The sequence below is a fragment of the Calypte anna genome, chromosome 2 (genome assembly GCF_003957555.1).
Source record: "Calypte anna isolate BGI_N300 chromosome 2, bCalAnn1_v1.p, whole genome shotgun sequence".
In the NCBI taxonomy this organism is placed as follows: domain Eukaryota; kingdom Metazoa; phylum Chordata; class Aves; order Apodiformes; family Trochilidae; genus Calypte; species Calypte anna.
Window position 1 is genome coordinate 143,455,578 of NC_044245.1, and position 20,170 is coordinate 143,475,747.

At 42.6% G+C, this 20,170-nt stretch overlaps 1 protein-coding gene across 3 annotated transcripts in view; it reads right to left on the minus strand.

Annotated features, from left to right (window-relative positions):
- The window catches only part of ST3GAL1 (ST3 beta-galactoside alpha-2,3-sialyltransferase 1), a 76,101-nt gene that overhangs the window by 14,990 nt on the left and 40,941 nt on the right, over nucleotides 1-20,170 (minus strand). For all 3 annotated transcript variants that reach the window (XM_030446061.1, XM_030446063.1, XM_030446062.1), the window contains one exon: nucleotides 8,055-8,884. In XM_030446061.1, the coding sequence (XP_030301921.1) occupies nucleotides 8,055-8,366 (312 nt within the window). In that variant the 5' untranslated portion in view covers nucleotides 8,367-8,884. The remainder of the gene's footprint in view (nucleotides 1-8,054; nucleotides 8,885-20,170) is intronic.

The window sequence follows — 20,170 nt, forward strand, 5'->3', positions numbered from 1 at the left end:
TCTGTGATGTATGGTGAAAACAATGGCTGGATTGGGAAGGTATAGGCAAGTTATAGGGCAGGCAATGGGCAGGCACTCCCTCTCTGGGGTTTTTCTCTCTGAGGGCTATCAAAGAGGTCAGGAGTGTTGGCAGGCTCACAAGAAGCACTGCCCATCCTTGTGGTGCTGCTTGCCTGCAAGTTCACAAAGGGAGTAGGGGACCTAGCACAAAATCTGCCAAAACTCCCCGCCCTTTGCTCTGCCAGCCCAAGGCAAGGAGACACAGAGAGAGAGAGAGAGAGAGAGAGAGAGAGAGAGAGGGAGAGGGAGGGAGGGAAAATACCTTTTCCCACGATTCTCAGCAGTGCCCTGAGGTCATTTGGCTTAAGTTTCCTATGCTTTGGTTTCCCTCAACTTCACCTGGAACTATTAATTTGTCCTGCTCACTCTCTCTCTCTCCCATGGAAGCACAGACAGATGTATCACTGTAATTTCTGTTTAAATTTCATGCTATTTGCAGTCTTAGGCAGGTGAAACAACCTTACTTGAGCTGGATTGAACCACACATCTGTAGTGACAAGACTGGGGCCAAGGATTTGAAACAGAGGACAAAGAGATGTTGCATATAAAGATTTAATGTTCCTGCTAATCCTTGCCAGGCTGTATACTCAAATATGGACTGCATGAGGTGATTAGGATGCCCTAGCAAGCACTGACATTATTACCAGGTATGACACTATTCAGTGGATGGCTCAAAGTGCAAAAATTTATATTCTTCTAAATTCACGTGTGATGCTACAAACACATGTTCACATATCTGAACTCTTGTGTATTCTTTATGGATCCAATCTACACTGCTTTTAAAAGAATTTATGAAAAACATTTAATGTTAGAAAGCCTTCAAAAGAAAGGGAGACTTTTCATAGATATGACAGAGTGTGTAATGCAGAAAAATACAGCTTGTTTTTAAAAAACCTTAATTTGAGTTATTTGAACACTTTTGTGATTACATCCATGTATACCCTCTCTGTTATAAGTGAACTGACTTTAATTGTCTTTAAGACAAGGGAAAAACACCAAACATGCACCAAAACGGTTTTAAGAACATAGTTATTCTGGGAACAAAACCAAAGCCAACAACAAAACCAAAAACAAAAAAGGAAAAAAAAAAAGAAACCAACACAACAAACAAATGAAAAAAACAAACAAACCAACAAAACAAACCACAAAAGCCTAATCTTGAACTAGTTTAGCCTGAGAAAATTCAGATGAAGGTAATTTTCAGAATATCCTAAACACCTGAGCCTTCTTTTTAAGTTAAAATAGACATAATTATAGCATACTTAAAGGAATGGAACTGGAGTATTTCCTTCTGTTAGATGCATTAAAATGATAAGAAATGTTATCACCTCCGTTTACACAAAGCAGGGATCTGTCTTTTCTCTCTGGTATGTTGCTATCAGTCTAGAGAAACTTGGCTGCAATCAGGTTAAAACATGGGCACCAACACCAGTGGGAAAGCACCATTGTCCTGAAATCACTCAGTTGCACATAATCTCCACAGCAGAGATTATTATTTCTGTTTGAGATTTCCTGAAAAGACCTTAAATAGGACGATGGTCTTATTACACTGTGTGCTGAGCATCCCTGCAATGGGGTACCTGTCCTTAACCTATGAAAAGTGCTCTGCTTTAATTTCCCCAGTCAGATTATCTGATTGCACTTTTCAGGCCTTATCTCCAATCAGCACTTCTTGGTCTTTATTATTCCAGCAAAACAGAGCAGAGGAGGCAATGAAGCTGCTTGGTCAACTCCAAGGAATATATAGCTTTCGAAAGTTCAGACTTAATCTCCAGCCAGTTCCTTACTGCTCAATGTTGACTTAACTTTTCAAAAAGATCATTTTCTTAGCGTTACAATTACAAGCCCATTATAGTTCTTTTTCCTACACTAAATATTTGTCCTTTTTTAATTTTATTGTTTTATTGAGTAATGTTGGGGTTTTATTATTTTTTTAATAAGTTCCCACCAACCTTACTTTTCCCATACACCAACAAAAGCACTGGGTAAAAGTGTCCATGCTGTGCCAGGCAGAGCCAGCTCAGTGCCACGTGGCTGTGCTGGGACAGCATCCTCCCACCAAGTGCTGTAGATGTGTGCCAGGGATATGTGTATGGATACAGCTGCTAGAAGTGGGCTTAGATACACCTGACCTCTGTGTCCTGAGTGAAGTGGCTGCTTTTCTTATGAGTCTATGCAAGCAACAGCCATTTCTTGCTAATGATACAGCTTAACCTCCTGCCCAAGTACAAAAAAGCATCTTAACACACCTTGTGTCCACATATAAAATACCATTAAAGCACTTAAAACTCCAGCTGCCCTCCATAAAATATTTGTATGGCACTTGAGAGTCAACACTTCTATAGCTGTTGTAAACTATAATTGGGAGTCCAGAGAGGGAAGTTTCCTAATCATCTTCCCAGAGAAGACAAACTAACCTGTCCTCCCAGCCTTAGAAACTTCCCACTTCACATACAGAAGTTTTCTAGCTGGTTTTGCATCTTCTTATTTTAAAAAAGTAAGGAAAAAGAATAGCACAAAAATAAAAATACAAGAACATAGAATCCTCAAGTTAATGGACTGTCTTTACCCATGAGTGGTGGGCCTGTTGTTCCTTCTCTCATGACTTTGTCCACATTTCCATCAAGGATTACAAGGAACTTTGCTGCTTTTATAAACCTCTGGAATGCCTTCCTGGGCTCTCCAGTACCAGAGCATCATCAGTGGTCACCAGGAAACAATATGCAAAACTCAGCTAAGGGCATGCAAGGGGAGGATATGAATTCAGTTAAGAATGCTCAGAGCTAATAACATGGAGCAGCAAGGGCACAGGTACAGTCAGGAGAGCCTCAAAAGAAAGCTCTCCTGTGCCTCTGCATCCCTCATCCATGGACACGTTGGACAGCAGGACCTGAAAGGACTTTTTACAGAGCATGTAGCAATAGGATGAAGAAGAGCAATTTCAGACTGAAAGATGGTGGCTTTAGATTAGATATTAGGAAGAAATTCTTTATTGTGAGGGTGATGTGACACTGCCACAGGTTGTCCATGGAAGCTGTGAGTGTCCTCTCCCTGGAAGTGTTCAAGGCCAGGTTGGATGGGGTTGAGTTTAGTGGGAGGTGTCCCTGCCCATGCAGGAGGGTTGGAACTGGATGATCTTTAAGGTCCTTTCCAACCCAAACCATGCTGTAATTCTGCTGTACTATGATTAAATCCCAACTTATCAGCAGGCAGAAAATCTGCTTGACCTCTAATCACTGGTGTGATGTAGATGCAACCAGAGGTTGCATCAAGACACAACCCCTGGGATGGACAGGCAGATACAGGTGTAGGTCTGGCATATGCCAGCACTGCCAGGGCATCCCTTCTGCAAGCACACAGCCAGGGGAAGCTGGTGTTGCAATACACTTCTTCATGGATTTTCTAATTTCTTAACTGTTTTAAAAAATAGAGAGGGAGTAAAGTCCCATGAGAATCTCTTTTCCACAGCTACTCACTGCCTCACTGGAGCAGTTTGGAGGCATTAATACTCATGCAATGCTTCCAAGCTATAAGACATAAAGACTAAACCTAGCAACAGCCTGGTGGGGCAAACCTAGGTAATCTCCATTTTGCAGACTCAAAGACAGGTTAAAAGGAAATCAACAATTTTAAAAATGTCTCCTTGGAAAACTTAGCATTATTATTGTTATATTGAATGTTCTGCAATTACTATGCATCCAAGTGATTAAGGGGAATTATATAGGGGCTTTCACAAGTTTAGCCTTTGCTTAGTGATTTGTGTCTATCAAAAAGTATTCAACCCCAAGTATGAAAGTAATGTGCATATGTTATGTATTTAACACAGAATAATATGTGAATGCCAAATTGCATGATTTCAGACTTCCATGGCTGGTACAGGTTACCTCTCTACTACTACTCTAAGGACCAAAGACCCTCCTGTGTGCCCTGGGTTTTGGCTGCAGGATTCTTGCAGCTCCTTAGAGAGCACTGTAGTACTTAGAGGCACCCATGATCTTGGAGAACGTTCAGATCCATCTGTCCTTGTTGCAGGAGATGCTGAAGGGACAGCCCACATAGACTTATGTAGGGGCTGCCAGCAGGTATAAGAGGTAGCCCAGGGTCAGGTTCTCTCTCCTAGTATTTCGAAGGCTGGTTTTAATGTAATGATTGCACCCAGGCAGTACATGACTGGGTGGGACTGAGCAGGCACTGGGACTAAAGCCTGGGACCTGAAGTGGATTTGGTACCACCTTTTGCACTGAGCTCCTTGTATTGCTTTAGAAGTGTCATAGTGTCACAGGCATTATCCCAGTTTTAAAGAAGACTCTGGTGATCAAAGTAGTTGGGCAAATTTTCTCCAAAGATCATTCCAAATGCAGGCCTCAGGTGCCAAGTAGCTCTGCTGACCTGAAAAAACAAGTGAAGCTTCCCCAGCTCATGTGTTGGGGATGCTCTTTTGTTCACCATCAGGTTAGCAAATCTTTAAACCACATACTGCATTTTCTTCTACAAATCACATGCCCCCAAAAGCTGAGCTTTTTTCCACCCATCAAAAAAGAAAGTAAAACCCACAAGTATCATAAGACTCCAGATAAAAACTGTTGTAATGTGGTAGTTTATGAAAAATGTACTAAAGATATGAGTGCCAGTGAACTCTGAGTCTGATTTTACTTATCATGGCTTTAATCCATCAACCTCAATGAGGTTATTTTGGATTTAGAACAGCAAGTTCTGATCTTTATTGATACTTTCTGACCACCAAAAAACAATGCTAAAACCCCTGAAAATAAACCAAGAAAACTATAAATAAATGCCATGACGCATCACAGCATATAATTCTTGCCCTGTTTCCTTATATACAGGTCACTTAATTTATTGGAAATGTCCACAGCATTTGTGTCATGGAACATTAATCCAAAACTTGCAGGTGAACCAGCTCAGGGAAGTGGAAAAGAAAATATAAACAGAAAGAAATGCATCAAGTAACATAAAGCGCCAACTCCCTGAGTGTTAATTGAGCGAAGGCAGAGGGGTGGACAGAGGGGGACACAGGGAGAGAAGGAGGGAAGGAATCCAGTTCAACTATGTCACAAAAAGCACAGAGCAGTCAAAGGAGGAGAGATTTTGTGCCATTGTTTGTTACCCAACTAAAGTAACCATGGGTGAGTTTATCAGTTGCATAGATTTTGCAAATGAAAAGCAAGTAAGAGCCCAGACAACAGCCCTGACAACAGCCCTGACAACAGTCCTCTTGTTCTGTGAAAAACAAAAACTCACAGTTCCACTTTCTGGTGCCTCCAGGCTTGCCCCATGAAGCAGGATGAGCTGCCCCTGCATGATGGGCACTGCCTTTCTCTTCTCTGCTCCTCTCCACCCCCATAGGAGGTACCACTAACTCCAGTATGGACAATGTCATGCCATTTATAGCAGCCAGAGATACCTGCTTCAAAAAGGCCACATCCTACTAAGGTGGAAAAGTTGAACCCATATGTTCTCCCACTGAACCAGAGGAGCCTGGCAGCCATGTGAAGAATTGCAAGCAAGTGAAACCACCTCTTCCTTTGCCACCAAATGTCACTTCACCTCACAAAGTGGTTGTTAGGCTCTGAAATCAGTACTTGCTTCCCTAGAAGTGAAGGGATACTAATGCCACGGAACTATTTGGGTGAATAATCCTTATTCATGTCTACAGCCACAGGGTTAATGGGAAGGGAGGGCTGATGGAGCTTGGCAGACAAACAATTCTCTAGCAAGGGCTCTGTCTGTGTTGAGTACAAGAATATATCACATGGGTCCCCCCGTGACAGGAAAGGCCCATTGCAGTCATGGTCATCTCAGTTACAGGATGAGGAAACCCCCACACTGTGAGAAGTCACTTCTCCCCTAAAATGAAGCTTAAGGAATCTCAGGTCTCCTCACATCCCAAGTACAATAAAAACTCACAAATTACTGAGTTGGTGAAGTAAGCGACAGCAAAACGTGGCCATGAGCAATGTTTTCTTTAAGACTGGGAGAAACCACAGAAGTACCCTGAAGATGTGCCTAAAAATGAACAGTGAAAAGCGAGCACAGGCAGGATGCACCTGGGAATTATTGTTAAAATGACACTGACTCTCTCAGAAAGGCTTAACCCAAAGCAACACATATTTAGGAAATGGGTTGCAATGAGGGTGTGAGGTCACATCATGCCTGGGTTTGCCCAGAAGCATCTTTCAGAGGAGTCAGGGAACCTTCTCCATCTACTCCAGATTAGGGGAAGTATTATCAGTAAGCAACTGGTTTCCAGTAAACAATGCATTTTTGGGGGACACCAGAATATTTCCCACATTCTAGTTGAGGAAAAGTTCTGGCTGAAAAAGATATGGTGGAAAAAGTGTAGAAACCTTAGAGGATTTATTTTTACCATCTAAGAAAAAGCCGCTTTGATTTTGTGTTCTAAAGTGGTGTATTTCCTTTGAACTTGACCTGAATTCAAAAAAAGAATGAAAATACTAAAAACAGGGTTAGACAGCACTGAAATTTTGGGCTGTGAGAGAAAAAAAATAGACTTTTGGCTGTCTTGAAAAAGAAACTAGCTGAAAAAGAAACAACTGTCCCCCAAAACAACATGTTTCAGGTAAGATATAGGCACTTTTTTTTTTTTTTTCTTCAGTTCCTCTATAAGAAGGAGAACAAGAACCTCACATCTGCACTGAAAATCTCAAGCTTTTTCTTCCTTTTTTTCTTTTTTTAATTTCTTTTTTTCTGGGGGGTCAAATGAATTGAAACCTCATGAACCAGAACTGGAGGTTCCCATATTCCTTTCTTATGGCTCCAGAAAAACTCAGTGAGGAAATGTGGGCACCAGAAGCAAAAGTGGCTGGAGGCTACAAGAAAAAATATAAGCAATGGAAAATCTGAGTCATGGCCAAGAGGCAGGTGTGAAAGGTTACAACACCTAGAGTATGTGAGAGTCATAGCAAAAAGGAGGGGCTTGTCATAAAATTATTATTTATGCAACAGTTAAAGACATTGGAGTTCTGCAGCATCTCCTTTTCACCGGTAAATGCAACAGCCAGAGGAGTGAGAAGTAATAAATCAAACACAATTTCATTCCACAGCACTCAACACCTCCCCTGAAACCTGCATGTGCCCCCTGAAAAAGTGGTACCCACCAAGGGGCCTCCCGACAGCCCAAATTCCACATGGATTCTGCTCACTGCAGGACACTGAGTTACAGGCAGTTGTGCACTCAAAGAAAGGCACAGGGAGACTTTTTTCTGAAGAGGTGGAAAGCAACTCCTAATAAAACCTGTGCTCTGGCAGCGCTGGCCATGAGCAACTCATTTAATCAATGTCTTGTTTCAAAAGAACATAAAAGGGGCTTTAATAAGGAAAAAAATAAAAAGGCTATGCTTTCTTCCCTTCTGTGCTTTTCAAATAAGGTATCTGTTGGCTTTCATGATGCTTGCATCATGCCTGTTGGACCACCCTGCTCAAGGACATGCAGGGGCAACTCCTTCCCAGTGACTGTGGCCCATGTGCTTTACTGGACCTGTTGGACCATAGGCCACAACAGAGACTGCTCTCATACACATGGAATTAATAATTTTTCATTTAACCCTGCTAATTATTTACATGTTTTACAGTAGAAAGAGCCCTGGGGGAATTACTCATTTCAAAACAAGCTTGCTCTGCTACCTCAGCATACAGCAAAAGCCATTTTTGAAGTGAAACAAGATGGCTTCTGAAATCTAGTGTTTTGAAGAGAAGGGAGAAAAAGACAATATTGACATTTGCAAATTCTCTGCCAGGGACTTTTCTAGGTTGCAGCAAGCAAACCTTCACTCTGAGAGCCTGCATGCTACACAGCAGCACCAACACCCACTTTCTTCCACTTCTGCCTGTCTGAACAGCTGAGATGGTAAATGCTGTGGGCAAGAACTATTTCTTGCTATCTGCCCGGCACCACCTAAAGCCTCAAACCACAACCATCACATGAAGGCCAGACCACATCCACACCTCCCACTTACCAGCCACCACCTGTAGCTGTCTTCTGGGATGAAGGCATTTTGTGAGGTCAGCAAAGGTTGCATAGTGGAATTAAATCTCTGATTGAACCAGAGAGATTGTCCCAGCTCAGAAATGCAGGTGTGACAGCTGCACGGTCTCCTGGGGTGCTTGAAGAGTTTCTGGACTTGCTCGGAAACCTGCATGATGGCATGTCTCAGATCCCAGGTGGTCGTGGTTACCTGGTTTGTATAGTTCAGCAGAAATGATGTTACTGTGATGAGCAAAAAGGCGAAGGTGAACACTTTCACGTTCCTCCTCCTGACAACCACCATCTTCCCCACCTGGGTTCTGCTGTTGTTGCTGATCAAGCACGGCGTGGGGTCCAAGTAAGGCGAAAAAGAAAACGGTACTGAAGGACCCTTCCAGTTACCACTCCCTGCTCAGGCTGAACATACCGACTCCACTACCTCCATCCATAAGGGAAGAAGCTTTGTTTCCCCCAAAAATGCTTAAAAAAGGCAAATCTGGGTATTGTCTTTCACCTTCTCACAATGCTTCCACGTCTCTTCCACTTCTGTTAACCTCTCCCACTGAGGACTCAATGAAGACAGACCATTGCCCTTCTGTGTAACAGAAGATTTAGAGGGGAGAAATATCAGCATTAAAACTTAGGTTTTCTGTGTGGGAGCAAGCCATAAATTAAAGTGAGCAGACTGCAGAAGGAAGAGGGTGTTTTGTTTTTCTTTTCCTTGGAAGTTAGTTCACGAAGGATCAGATCATCCAGGGATGTACATTCCAGCAGAGAGATGAGTTTCAGTCTCTGTTTAAGCCATGGAAAGCAGTTTGCAGCCTGGAGACACACACACACACAAAAAGAAAAAAAAAAATATTATTGTCAGAAATCTTTTAAAGTTCCTTGCAACCTAATTTCAATCCTTTTCTCTGCCCACCCCAAAACTTCTGATCAGCCCAGAGCCTTCAACACAGTAGCACCAGCTGCCATTTCTGCTGTGGCATTTGCACACTGAGAAGTTTCAGGGTGAAATTTCTGAAAGGGCAGAGTCATCGACCTGTGGAAGTGGAGTCCCTTTATACTGAACCAGCCCCTGCACTCCACTCTGGCCTTATTTAAATTCCAGTTTGCAGCCATTTATTTGAATGGCAATGACTCACCTCCTTCCCTTAGGCTGACCTTGATAGCCACAAGACATGCAGCAAAGTATTCATAACTCAAAGCAGCTGAATAAAAAGCATCTGACAAAGGAGGGAGGAGCAGGACTGGGAGGAAGAGGAATCATTTTTTTTTCTCTTCCTCCTTCCCAGCCACCTAATTTCTTAAGGATTGGGGCTGGACTCGCAATTCAGAGAAAGTCAAACAAGTACAGCTCATACATCCTGGAACAGTTGGGAGAACGCAGAATATAAATGGCCTTTGTTTATTGGAAAATAGCATGGTTTATTGGTATTTTTCCTGCCAAGAAAGGGTAGGTGAGGGAGGCCTCTGAGCTCAGAGAGTTCCTGTAAGATCCTGAGCAAGGAAGGGAGCTGCTTTGTTGGGGGATGCAGAGGGACATGGAGCTGCCCACCATTCCCCTCCTCTCCTGGTGTCCCTTGCCTGGTAGCAGTGATTTAAATGAGTTTTTGAAAGAATAAAAAACAAACATCCTTTCCTCCCACGCTGCCATTGTTTTGTGGGAATGAAGAAATGTTGTGCTTTTTAAGACTTCAGATGTTTGCAAAACGCCCCAGAAGTGCCATTAGTTACATAATAGACAAAAGAAGAAAAAAAAATTAAGAGGAGCATTTATGTCAGAATATGTACAATTTATGAACAAGTAAAATCCCAGCAAGAAAAGTCTCACTGACTCCTGAGCTGCAGGCTTCAGGCCAGCTACCAAAAAGCAAAATTGCAAGGGTTACCTGTCAAAACACGTCATTTTAAACCATTCTAAGCACAACCTTCATGCAGGATCCTCCAATTTCATCCCTGAAGAAGACTGAGGTGAACACAAGGGAAGTACAAGTGGTGGTCACTGGGCTGGGCACAGGATACTCAGCTTTGCCACTGGCTTTTTCTACCGAGGATCCAGGAGGATCCACGAAGTGAAACTTATTTTCTGAGGGGTTTGAGGTGGGGTTTTGGAGACAGCCCGGTTTTAGAGGCAGTGTGTAAATATTTACCAAGTCTGGTACAGCTAAATCCTAAAGCTGGAGCCTCAGCCTGTGGTCTTAAGCATTTGCTCTGCTTCAGATTTCCCATCTGCAGCACGGGATGGGCAGCGTGTGCCATTCAATGAGCCATTGTTTGCCAAATGCCTCGAGATTTATTTTAAGTCTCACCCCTACAAACTTATTTACAGGAGCTCAAGCGCTGACAAGTGGGTCAAGCTGGATAACAAAAGGTTTCATTAACCCCAGCTGCTTGGGCTTCCCCTCACCAACAAATTTAACAGCTCCAGGGAACAATCCTACACTCGCCTTAACTTTTTAGAGGGAAGTTTTGGAGCTAACCAGAAATCTTCCAAGCTATTCTCCTAGGGGCAGTTTGGGAAATGCAACCCCAAAAAGCAGTAGGGATGTTGCTTTTGTGCCTTGGGGAGTCAGAAAGGGAGGTAAAAAGCATTTTTACCAAGCCCATGCTTGGCCCCTCCACATCAGCTACTGCTAAGTTCTCCAACAACGTTTTCTTTACTAGTCTGGATGTAGTTCTTAGTCTAAAAAAATAATAATTTAAAAAATTACAAAAAACAAAACAAACAAAATAAAGCAAAACCCCCAGCCTCTAAGTAAAAGCTCCCCCCAAACAAACCAAAAAACAAAAAACCAAACATGAAAAAAAAAAAACATAAAACCAAAAAAACCCCAAGCCAAATCCCAGAAGCAGATTGATTGTCCATTTATGGAGTGGACAAATCAAGAGCTGCACTGCTGGTGGGTCGAACCCCTACGGCTGTTAATGCTGGGCCAAGTCACTATTTGTAAACACTGCTCTTGCTCTTCTATTATTTTTTTTAAGTGGCAGACGGACAGGGATTATCCAGCCTTTCTTGGAAAAGCCTATAAAGTGGAGTATTGTTCATAAACGAAACAGTTCTGGCCTCCAAAACAAACACTCTTTTCACCAGTTTTTTAAAATGTTTTTTCCTGTAACTGAGCTAAGGTTACACTCATAGTTAGAATTTGAAAACAAAAAAACAAACCAGTGTTTATGGAGTGGACTGCAGTGTCTCCAAACTCTTAATCATTCCACCTTTTAGACTATGTGACTGGGAGATGAGAAACCAGAAGAATTCCCAAGGCCCCTTTCCAGTGTGGAAATAAACACCGGAAGCTCTATTTTAATTATCACTACTTACAGTTTCCTATGTATGCTCATGTTTCCTATGGATATTCATGGTAGAAAGAAAAAAATATATATATAACCCGACAGACAGGCTATGGAGACTATAAACATGATTTAGGGCCTGAGAAAAAGGAAGGCTGAAATGAATGGAAAATATTTTCATCAAGTTTCCTATGACTTGGACTGGGATCATTTTTCTCCTTTCTTAAAGCTCACGTTAGATCCAACCAAGACTGCAGTGCTTTCACCTTCCCAGCATCTTGCACCACATCTCAGAGAGTCCCTGTGTTTCCCTCTGCTCACAAACATTCATAAATCTTCACAAAACTATTTCTATAGGATTCACCAAGGTGCCAGAAAACGAGAAAGGCAGAGATGACGCTGAAGCAGCAGCTGGTATGGGAAACCACACAGGGCTGCCAACTGCAGCTGTTGGGAAAGTTTTACCTCCTGATCCCATTTGTGACAGCTAATTTAAGCCATTACAAGCAAGCAGCGTGATCCCAACCCCAGTCCTTATCAACAGACCTCAGCCTGACCTTGGCATTGGTACATCTGTGAACAGTATTATTGCAGCCTCAGAAAATATTTCCGGGGACTTCAGGTGTGGAGATTTACATTCCATGCCCAGCAATCATCCCACCTATGGTCCCCTGAGAGTTAAAGGGAGCTGAAGTCCAACATGGAGCCACGGAGCTGTGCCAGGGCAGCTGTCCCAGCACAACTCATCCAAGCAGCAGGTTAAGCTACCTTAAGTCATTGGGTACTTAAGGCCTTACTTGTGGTTTGGATTTCCCCTGCTACCACCCCACCTCCTTCTCCTTCCTACACCCATCCTTGAGGCCCTCTAAGAGACTCCTGTACACCTCATGGTAATTTCCTAAAGCTGCCAGCACCTGGCAGCAATGCAATGCAGGGAAAATGTGAAATCTTGTGAGTCCCAGGCTCACAAGAAGGGAAAGATTCCTCCAAGCTTTGTCCTGAACATAGCAGTGGGTCCAGCATAATTAAATGGGCCCAAAGGAGGGCAAAGATTAATCTTTTATCTACATTTGATGTTAAAAAATATACCAGGATCAATCCATTGCAATCATTTGCCTTCATTGTTCTCCTTCTTTCAGAGAGAAGGAATAGAAAGAGCTTTTATTTTTTTTCTTTTCCTTTTTTTTTTTTTTCCCCAGGGTAGATCTTTAGTGTACTGTAATCTTACAATCTGAAAATCGTCCTTGGTCCCCTGTTAATTTAGCAATTAACAGACAAGGATAAAAACACATCAGTTCAATGGACTAATATAAGGCAATTCTTATTATATAATGCATCTCACACCTTCAGGAAATATTTTTTGACAAATCCACCCACAAATGCGATGTATTCTCACTGAACTTGTTAGGTTATGTACTAAAAGCTCAAGTACACTCACACAAAGGAGCACAGCAGGAAAAGGACAGTAAGGGGGAAGCAAGGGGGAGCCCAAATAAAACCCTGCCCTGAAGGCTCCCAGGCCCTTCCCAGGGGCCATCAGCCCATCAAAGGTCTGCACCGGTCCAAAGGAGCACAGGAACACAGCTGGGAACCTGAAACAGGGACTCAGAGGATGGGACACCTTGTCCCTCTTAGGGCTGTCCCAAGACAGCCTCAGCCCCAGGCATGAAACTCACTCTGATAAGTCAACATCAGAGCACCCTTGGCATGGAGATGTGCTGGTGCCTGGAGGCATGGGACACATTATGGGGTGCAGGGGAAGAGAACTTGGGGACTGCATAAGATCTGTGTGGCTGGCCACACAAGATTACCAGAATGCTTCATTGTTTTGTTTTGTTTTGTTTTGGGTTTTTTTTTTTTTTTTTTTGGTTTTTTTAACAAGATGTATGTAGAAAGCAATAATGAAAAAATACTAAGAAAGAAAAATACTGAGAAAAACCCACTGCACTTCTCATCCTCCTCGCCCAGGTAGTGAATGTTCCCCTCCACTGAGGTAGAGTTTGACCTTTTTTTGATACTTTGCTAGCAAAGAAGTACTTAGTAATAGCATCACTTTGAGGAGATCTTTGTCAGCTGGCATTAGGTACTGATGGTGGTTCAGGATCCAGCTTTTGTCTTCTAATGTGTAACTCACACTAAAACCCCAGTATGAAACACACTTCTCTGAAGTTGTAAGCATTTTCCAGACACAGTGTGTTGGGCAGAACAGCACAAAGACAACAGGGAACAGAATCCCTATCGAGAGATATTTCCAGCTTTTCATTCACTGCTTGAATAGTTCAAAGGTCCCAAAGTTCTTTTGACTCAAAGCCCAAAGAGCCACCTGCACTGGCAGAAGATGGGAAAGGACAGTGTGACCTGCTGCAGCTCTCTTATGACTGATGGTGGCCATCATACAGCCCTTCTACAATTTACAGTATTTTGCAGCTGGAAACTATACTTCAAGGAAAGATTTGCTGCAATTTGACTTCAAGAGACTGTGCTATGCTAGAAAGGTCTTGGTGGCAGAACTGAAATTGCCTCTTTTCAGAAGCATAGCTCAGATCCCCCCCTGCAAAACCTCAGGAGATGAGTTAGTTTCCCAGCTAAGCCACTGACAACTGTATTGTTATAAAGCTTCTTGGCAGCACAAATAATATGTCCTTAAGCATCTTCCTGCTGTTTTGGGACCTCCTTCCCATCCACACTCTTCATGAGCATCTGCTCACTCTTCATCCACACTGCTCCATTTGAGCAACCCTTGATCTCAAAACCTTGCCTGGGAGAGGATGAAAGGTTAAATCTTGCTTTACTGCACCCATGAAGGCCCAAAATAGCCTCAGAAGATGTCATCCTGGGGTTGCAAATGCCTGTCCCTGGAAAAATACACGTGCATTGCCACTCCAGATCTGTGCTTAGGTCTGGAGAGGAATAACAGAGGGGACTGTTTCACTCCAAACCACAGGCATGTGTGCTCTGCCCTGGCTCATCACTGGCTACTTTCCACTGCCCAGAGCTGGCTGACATTTAGAAAGAAACACTTCATTGGGCTGACACCTTGCCAGAGACCTCTGAGCATGAGGCTTTTGCTACGTGAGTCAGATTGTGCAATTAATTTTGAGAAAGCCTGGAAGCTCCATCAGAGTTAAAGACAGGCTAGAAACCTGTATCTTGCTTAACTAGGTGAGACTGAGAGCCTATGCAAGGCATCTGCTCCAGCTCCTCCGGGACTGATCCAGATCAGTCTCACCAAACACTGAGCCTCTGCCCCAGCACAACCTTGGCTACCTCATGCTGTCTGTGGTGTGACAGGCACTGGCAGGCAAAGGTGAGCATCATCCTTTCCAGATAACAAAAGCCACAACAGGATCCAGTTTGGGAAAAGCACCAATTGCCACATTACTTTCCCCGTTTTCCATCCATAACTTAATTAAAATAAGACTGTTTTATGATCCTTGGAGCTAACAGGCTCTCCTGTGTGTCCATCTTTACATTCTCACAAGGATGACATAGGTCCTGCCACAGCCACAAAAAGGCAGCCTCAAGTCTCACCATTTAATCAGAGTGACTATGATCTCTAACTCTTCTGCCCATGCCCTGACCATGCTCTGAAGCACAAATCTGTTTGCCACTGTCAGATGGGGTTGCAGCATGGAAACCAGGCAAGCCTGGTGGTATGTGGCTCTTTGGATTTAGTAAAATGCTCACCCCAGGCAACTCCAACTAATCATATCAACACTGCCTAGAAAACAAAACCATTCAGGGACATTTAAGCCATGAGAAAAAGTAGCTTTAGACAGATTTGAAGGCAGCAACTCCTCCATGCTTCTTGAATTCAGAGCCAGCTATTGGGCAATGTTTCATCCATCACAGTGTATGGAAGAAAAAGTGGGGGTGGTTTATGGAGCATAACTGCATGGTACTTTAGTGGAAAAAAAAATCATTACATACTTGTGTCTTATCAGTGAGTAGGTTTGCTGGCAGGCTTGGGCTGGCCAGATAGACAAGAGATCTCCCTGGTGCTCTAACACAGACTGCCCTGCCCACGTGCCTAACAGGTCTATGCAGCCAGGGTGAGCAAACAGCATTTTATGTAAGATGTGTATAAGATTAACAGAAACTTGGGTGGGGAAGTTGAGTTCTGTTGCCTCAAAATAAATCTTTGTCTTGGCAGACTTTACCAGGCAATGTTGCTGAGCAATCTGGAAATAAAAACTCCCTCACAGTCTTGAGGAAAGGGTTGGAATCTCTGGATGAGAAAAGGTCACAATCCTGCCCATACCCTTAGGCACAGAGAGCTGCCATCTCTGCTTCCTCCCACCAGGATGAAAAGTTTTGTCCTTCACCCCTGCAGAGGGGTTTGCAGCAGCAAAAACTTCCTTCTTCCTTGAGTTGATTGCTGCAAGGGATGTTTGGTCTAGGGAAATTGCAGTCTTAATAACCAGGATTAATTGCGTGCTCCTCCATGAGCTACAATTCCTACTCATGCCTTCAGACCAAGTGAGAATTTTTGCTATAAATGGGGCTGGAAGTGCCATGAAAGATAGCTTGGCTCCAAAACTTCTACTCTCACCTCTCTTTCACCTCACTTCTACACCATGTCTATAGGAGAAGTTATTTCAGGAGCTGTGCATAGAGAAGGGTGGATCTCCAAACACCCTCCAGTCTTGCACCTGGGCTGGGGAAACCCTTGTTATCAATACAGACTGAGGGATAAGAGGATTAAGAGCAGACCTAAGGAAATGGACTTGGGGTACTGGTGGATCAAAAGCTCAACGTGAGCTGGCAATGTGCATTCACAGCCCAAAAGGCCACCTACATTATGGGCTACAGCAAAAGAAGTGTGGCAAGTAGGTCCAGGGAGGTGGTTATCCCCCTCTGCTCTCCTGACATCCCACCAACAGTACTGGGTCCAGTTCTGGAGCCCCCAGCACAGGAAGGACATGGAGCTGTTGGACCTAGTCCAGAGGAGGGTCAACAAGATGATCAAAGGGCTGAAGCACCTCTCCTGTGAGGAGAGGCTGAGAGAGTTGGGGTTGATCATCCAGGAGAAGGCTCTGGGGAGAACTAGTAGCAGCCTTTCAATACTTTAAGACAACTTATGAGACAGATGTAGAAAATTAATAGGGCCTGTGGTAACAGGACACAGGTTAATGGCTTTAAAATGAAAGAGAGGACATTCAGACTAAATATAAGGAAGAAATTTTCTATGATGAGGGTGGTGAAACACTGAACCAGTTTGTTCAGAAAGGTGATAGATGTCCTATCCCTGAAAACATTCCAGGTCAGGTTGTAAGGGTCTCTGAGCAACGTGATCCTGTTGAAGATGTTCCCACTCATTGCAGGGGGTTGGACTAGATTCCTTTAAAGGTCCCTTCCAACAAAACTATTCTATGAGTCTGTAATTATATGAATAAAAAATACTGATGCTGCAAATTAATTCCAGGAACCTGATCAAACTCTGTGTCCTCAGCTGCCATCTCTTAATACAGCACTCACACTTCAATCTTGAGAGAGGAGCAAAACTGAGTTTGGGGTGAAGAGCAAAGCTGTGGGAAACTCAGTTGCCTCCCCTAATGGCACCAACAACACAAGGAAAATATTTATCTGGACATCATTTATCACTGGGAAACACAAGGATGACTGTGACTTTGGAGATAAACTCATGAGCAATGTATTTCCAGTGGGAGCTATAATATTATTAAATTACTGCTTTTATAATAGCCCTTTGTTACAGGCTTGGTATTACGCCAGGCTTGGTGAAAAAGCCCACTGATAATACATAAAACTTGCCAATGTAAACCTCATCTTAAGTTTTCTAGGTGATTATGGTGTCAAGGGAGCACTCAGCCACAGAACCAACCACACCTATAAAAGTGGCCCCTGGGTGTCTTCTTCACGGGATGAACTTGGAGAGGTTAGTGAAATTAATGGCCAATTAATTCAAATGTAATGGGCAGCTCCATTGCTGACCTGTTGTTTATCATTCATCCCTGTGGCTCAACACTCAGCTCAAGTATCTTCAGGGCAAAACCAGAGCACCAGAAAAAAAGCTCTGTCCAGTCAAGCTGTGCACAGCAGTGATTACAACTGAGAGGCCAGAGGTTGTCAGGTATCACCAGAGATGTGCTGAAAACCAGCAGTGAAAAAATAAACTGCTGGTAGCAATGTCCTCCTCAGCCTCTGTCTTGCTAGAAAGTGGTTTTTGGAGAAGCCCTTCCTCTTTTCACACACTCTACTAATCAAGAAATTGTTCCTCTGCTTCCCTGGTGCCACTTCATTTTCTTTAATGTATTCACCATCCCTAGAAGTATTTAAAAATCATATAGATGAGGCACTTTGGGACACACACTTTAGTAGGTGATAGAGATATTGATATGTATATTTAAGTCGGGAGGATGTTGACAGTTGGACACGCTGATCTTGAGGGTTTTTTTGTACTTGTGGTGTTTCTGTGATTCCAAATCCCCTTCCCCAAAGACATCTTGGTGTTTTAAATAGCAAAAATATCACTGCAAGCTCTTAAAAAAATATTTTCCTTCTTCATTCTGTTCTTGGCAATGCTGGACAGACACATAGCTTTAACCTGCTAGACTAGGAGCATTTTTCTCTAATGGGGCCATATCCACTGATGGGATGAGATGGGACTTTTTGAATTGTTTTTATGTAGGGCAGAACACCAAGAGCCCAAAGATGGGGCAATGAAACCAATAACTCCATGGTGAAAACCCTAAACTAAAATTCACTCACTCACTACAGTTCATTCACTCTATCTCTGTGACTTGATTTGCTTTGAAGAGGTTTTTAGAAACATCCAAGCAGACAATTGGACACATATAAATTGCTGCTTGATTCTTCTTGACAACATTTGATGGCAGAGTCCATGGTGGACACAGTGCCCTTGCACTCTAAAATCCTTCCCATTCCATTAGGTGATTTGTAGGCTGAGCACACAGCTCTGCTGCCCTCTGCTTGGGAAAAAAGAGGTGTTAAAAGGACTTCCAGGACACACACGTGTTTGCTACTACCATAGTTTTTTAGTGGTTCATGATAGGAAAACCATAGAGATGGGAAGGAGTTTTTCAAACACTGTTTGGGTTTTTTGTTTTGTATTTTTGGATTGCTTCGTCTAAATTCATTCTTTCTGCTGCTCAAGTTATTTTCCATCATGATTTTCTGTTTCAAGAAATTCAAAAAAGGATCTGTGATATTTTAATCAAAAATTTCAATTTCCAGAGTTTTTGTTATGTAAAAAAATGTTTTTCTAGAAAATGTGTAATTTATGGTAATTAAAAGAAAGCAAAAGTTCAAAATTGGTGAAAAAAGCTCTATTTTCACTGCTGCTAGAAGATCAGTGAAAAAATTATTACCTCTCATTTTTTATTTTACTTTGTATTGGTCATTTTTGTTTGTTTGTTTGTTTTTATCTTTCTAATTCCCAGAGACAGTAAGAACACTACTCTCAGGTAATCCAAATACAGAAAGACAAATTAACAGTGGCAACAGCAGTAGTAGAAATAGAGGCAAGCTAAAAGTACTGTAGAAGCAAATTCCTGTACATGCATTAGTTTCAGTTTTATAGGATTGCAGGCGAGAATATAGGATTATTTCAGATTATAGGACACTCTCATCTACAGGCAGAACTCAATCACTTTGGCAGCAGGTGCTTGCTAGCCCGTTTATGAACATCCAGCTAAAAAAACATCCACCAATCTATTTCTTGGTTAAAACCATGGGGAAACCTACCTGACTATAACAGCAGTTGCAGCAGACTTCAAAGAACACATTGTGAGGAGCCCTGATTTCTGATGTCAAGAGAGTGATTAACACACCTCAGGGAACCTCATGGCATTATAATTCTAAATGTACAAAAAGATTAGAAGATAATGATAATATTGATGGGATTGTCAATAATCTCCAGAGTCTAGGAAATGTTTTTTCTGTTCCCATGTGAGCATCTCTGACTCTCTTCACTGGGATTCCTGCCTTGAAGCAATAGCAAGCAGTTGTTGGCACTGTGAGGTTGTTAACTCCTGTTCACATTGATGGGCTTCTCGTTAAACCAACAGTGTTTTTCGTGCAATCAATAACACCAACTGATAAGACTCTGCATTAAACATTTATTCATCAGACAGACTGAATTCACTCTGGAGAAGGTTTAATGACACCACAGGGATTTTCTCCCTCATTAACCTGGGATTTATGTTTAGTCTTCCTTGTGCTAGGGAAGGCATAGGTGTCAAGCTGCCCACAATTAAATTCAGAAGTGTTTTAGCATCTGTGCCTATCCTGGACCTGGCAGGTAACACAAATTATGGCAAGTAAATAATTATACTTCAAGTTTTCTGTTTACTGTGCACAATTCTGAGAGTCTGGCAGCCACAGTAACTTTATAAGGAGTCAATAAGTTTAAAAATATATCACAGATAAAAGTAACAATTTTGATAATTAATATACTCTTATAAACCAGAACTACAAAGCCATTAGGCAGCTGCTTTAATATATTGATCATTTATATGTCCCCAGTAGGAGTACTTGACCTATTTGGATTCAAATGGACTGTATGGTCTTGCTCCCAGCCCAGGAATCATCCAGGCTCTGGCCATCCAGTGACAATCCCATTCTAGTTTTAACCCTACATCTACAATGGTGCTGACAGTCAAGAAAACTGAATGATTCAGAGTGCCTTTTATCCAGAGGACTGCCAGGTCTTTTGTTGCCTCTAACACCTGATGGATAGAAGTAGTTGCCCAGAGCAGGCAATGTGAAAGTAGCCCTTTGGTGCTCCATCAGTGTAAGCTTTGCTTTGGACTATGTGGTAGCCTGGGTACA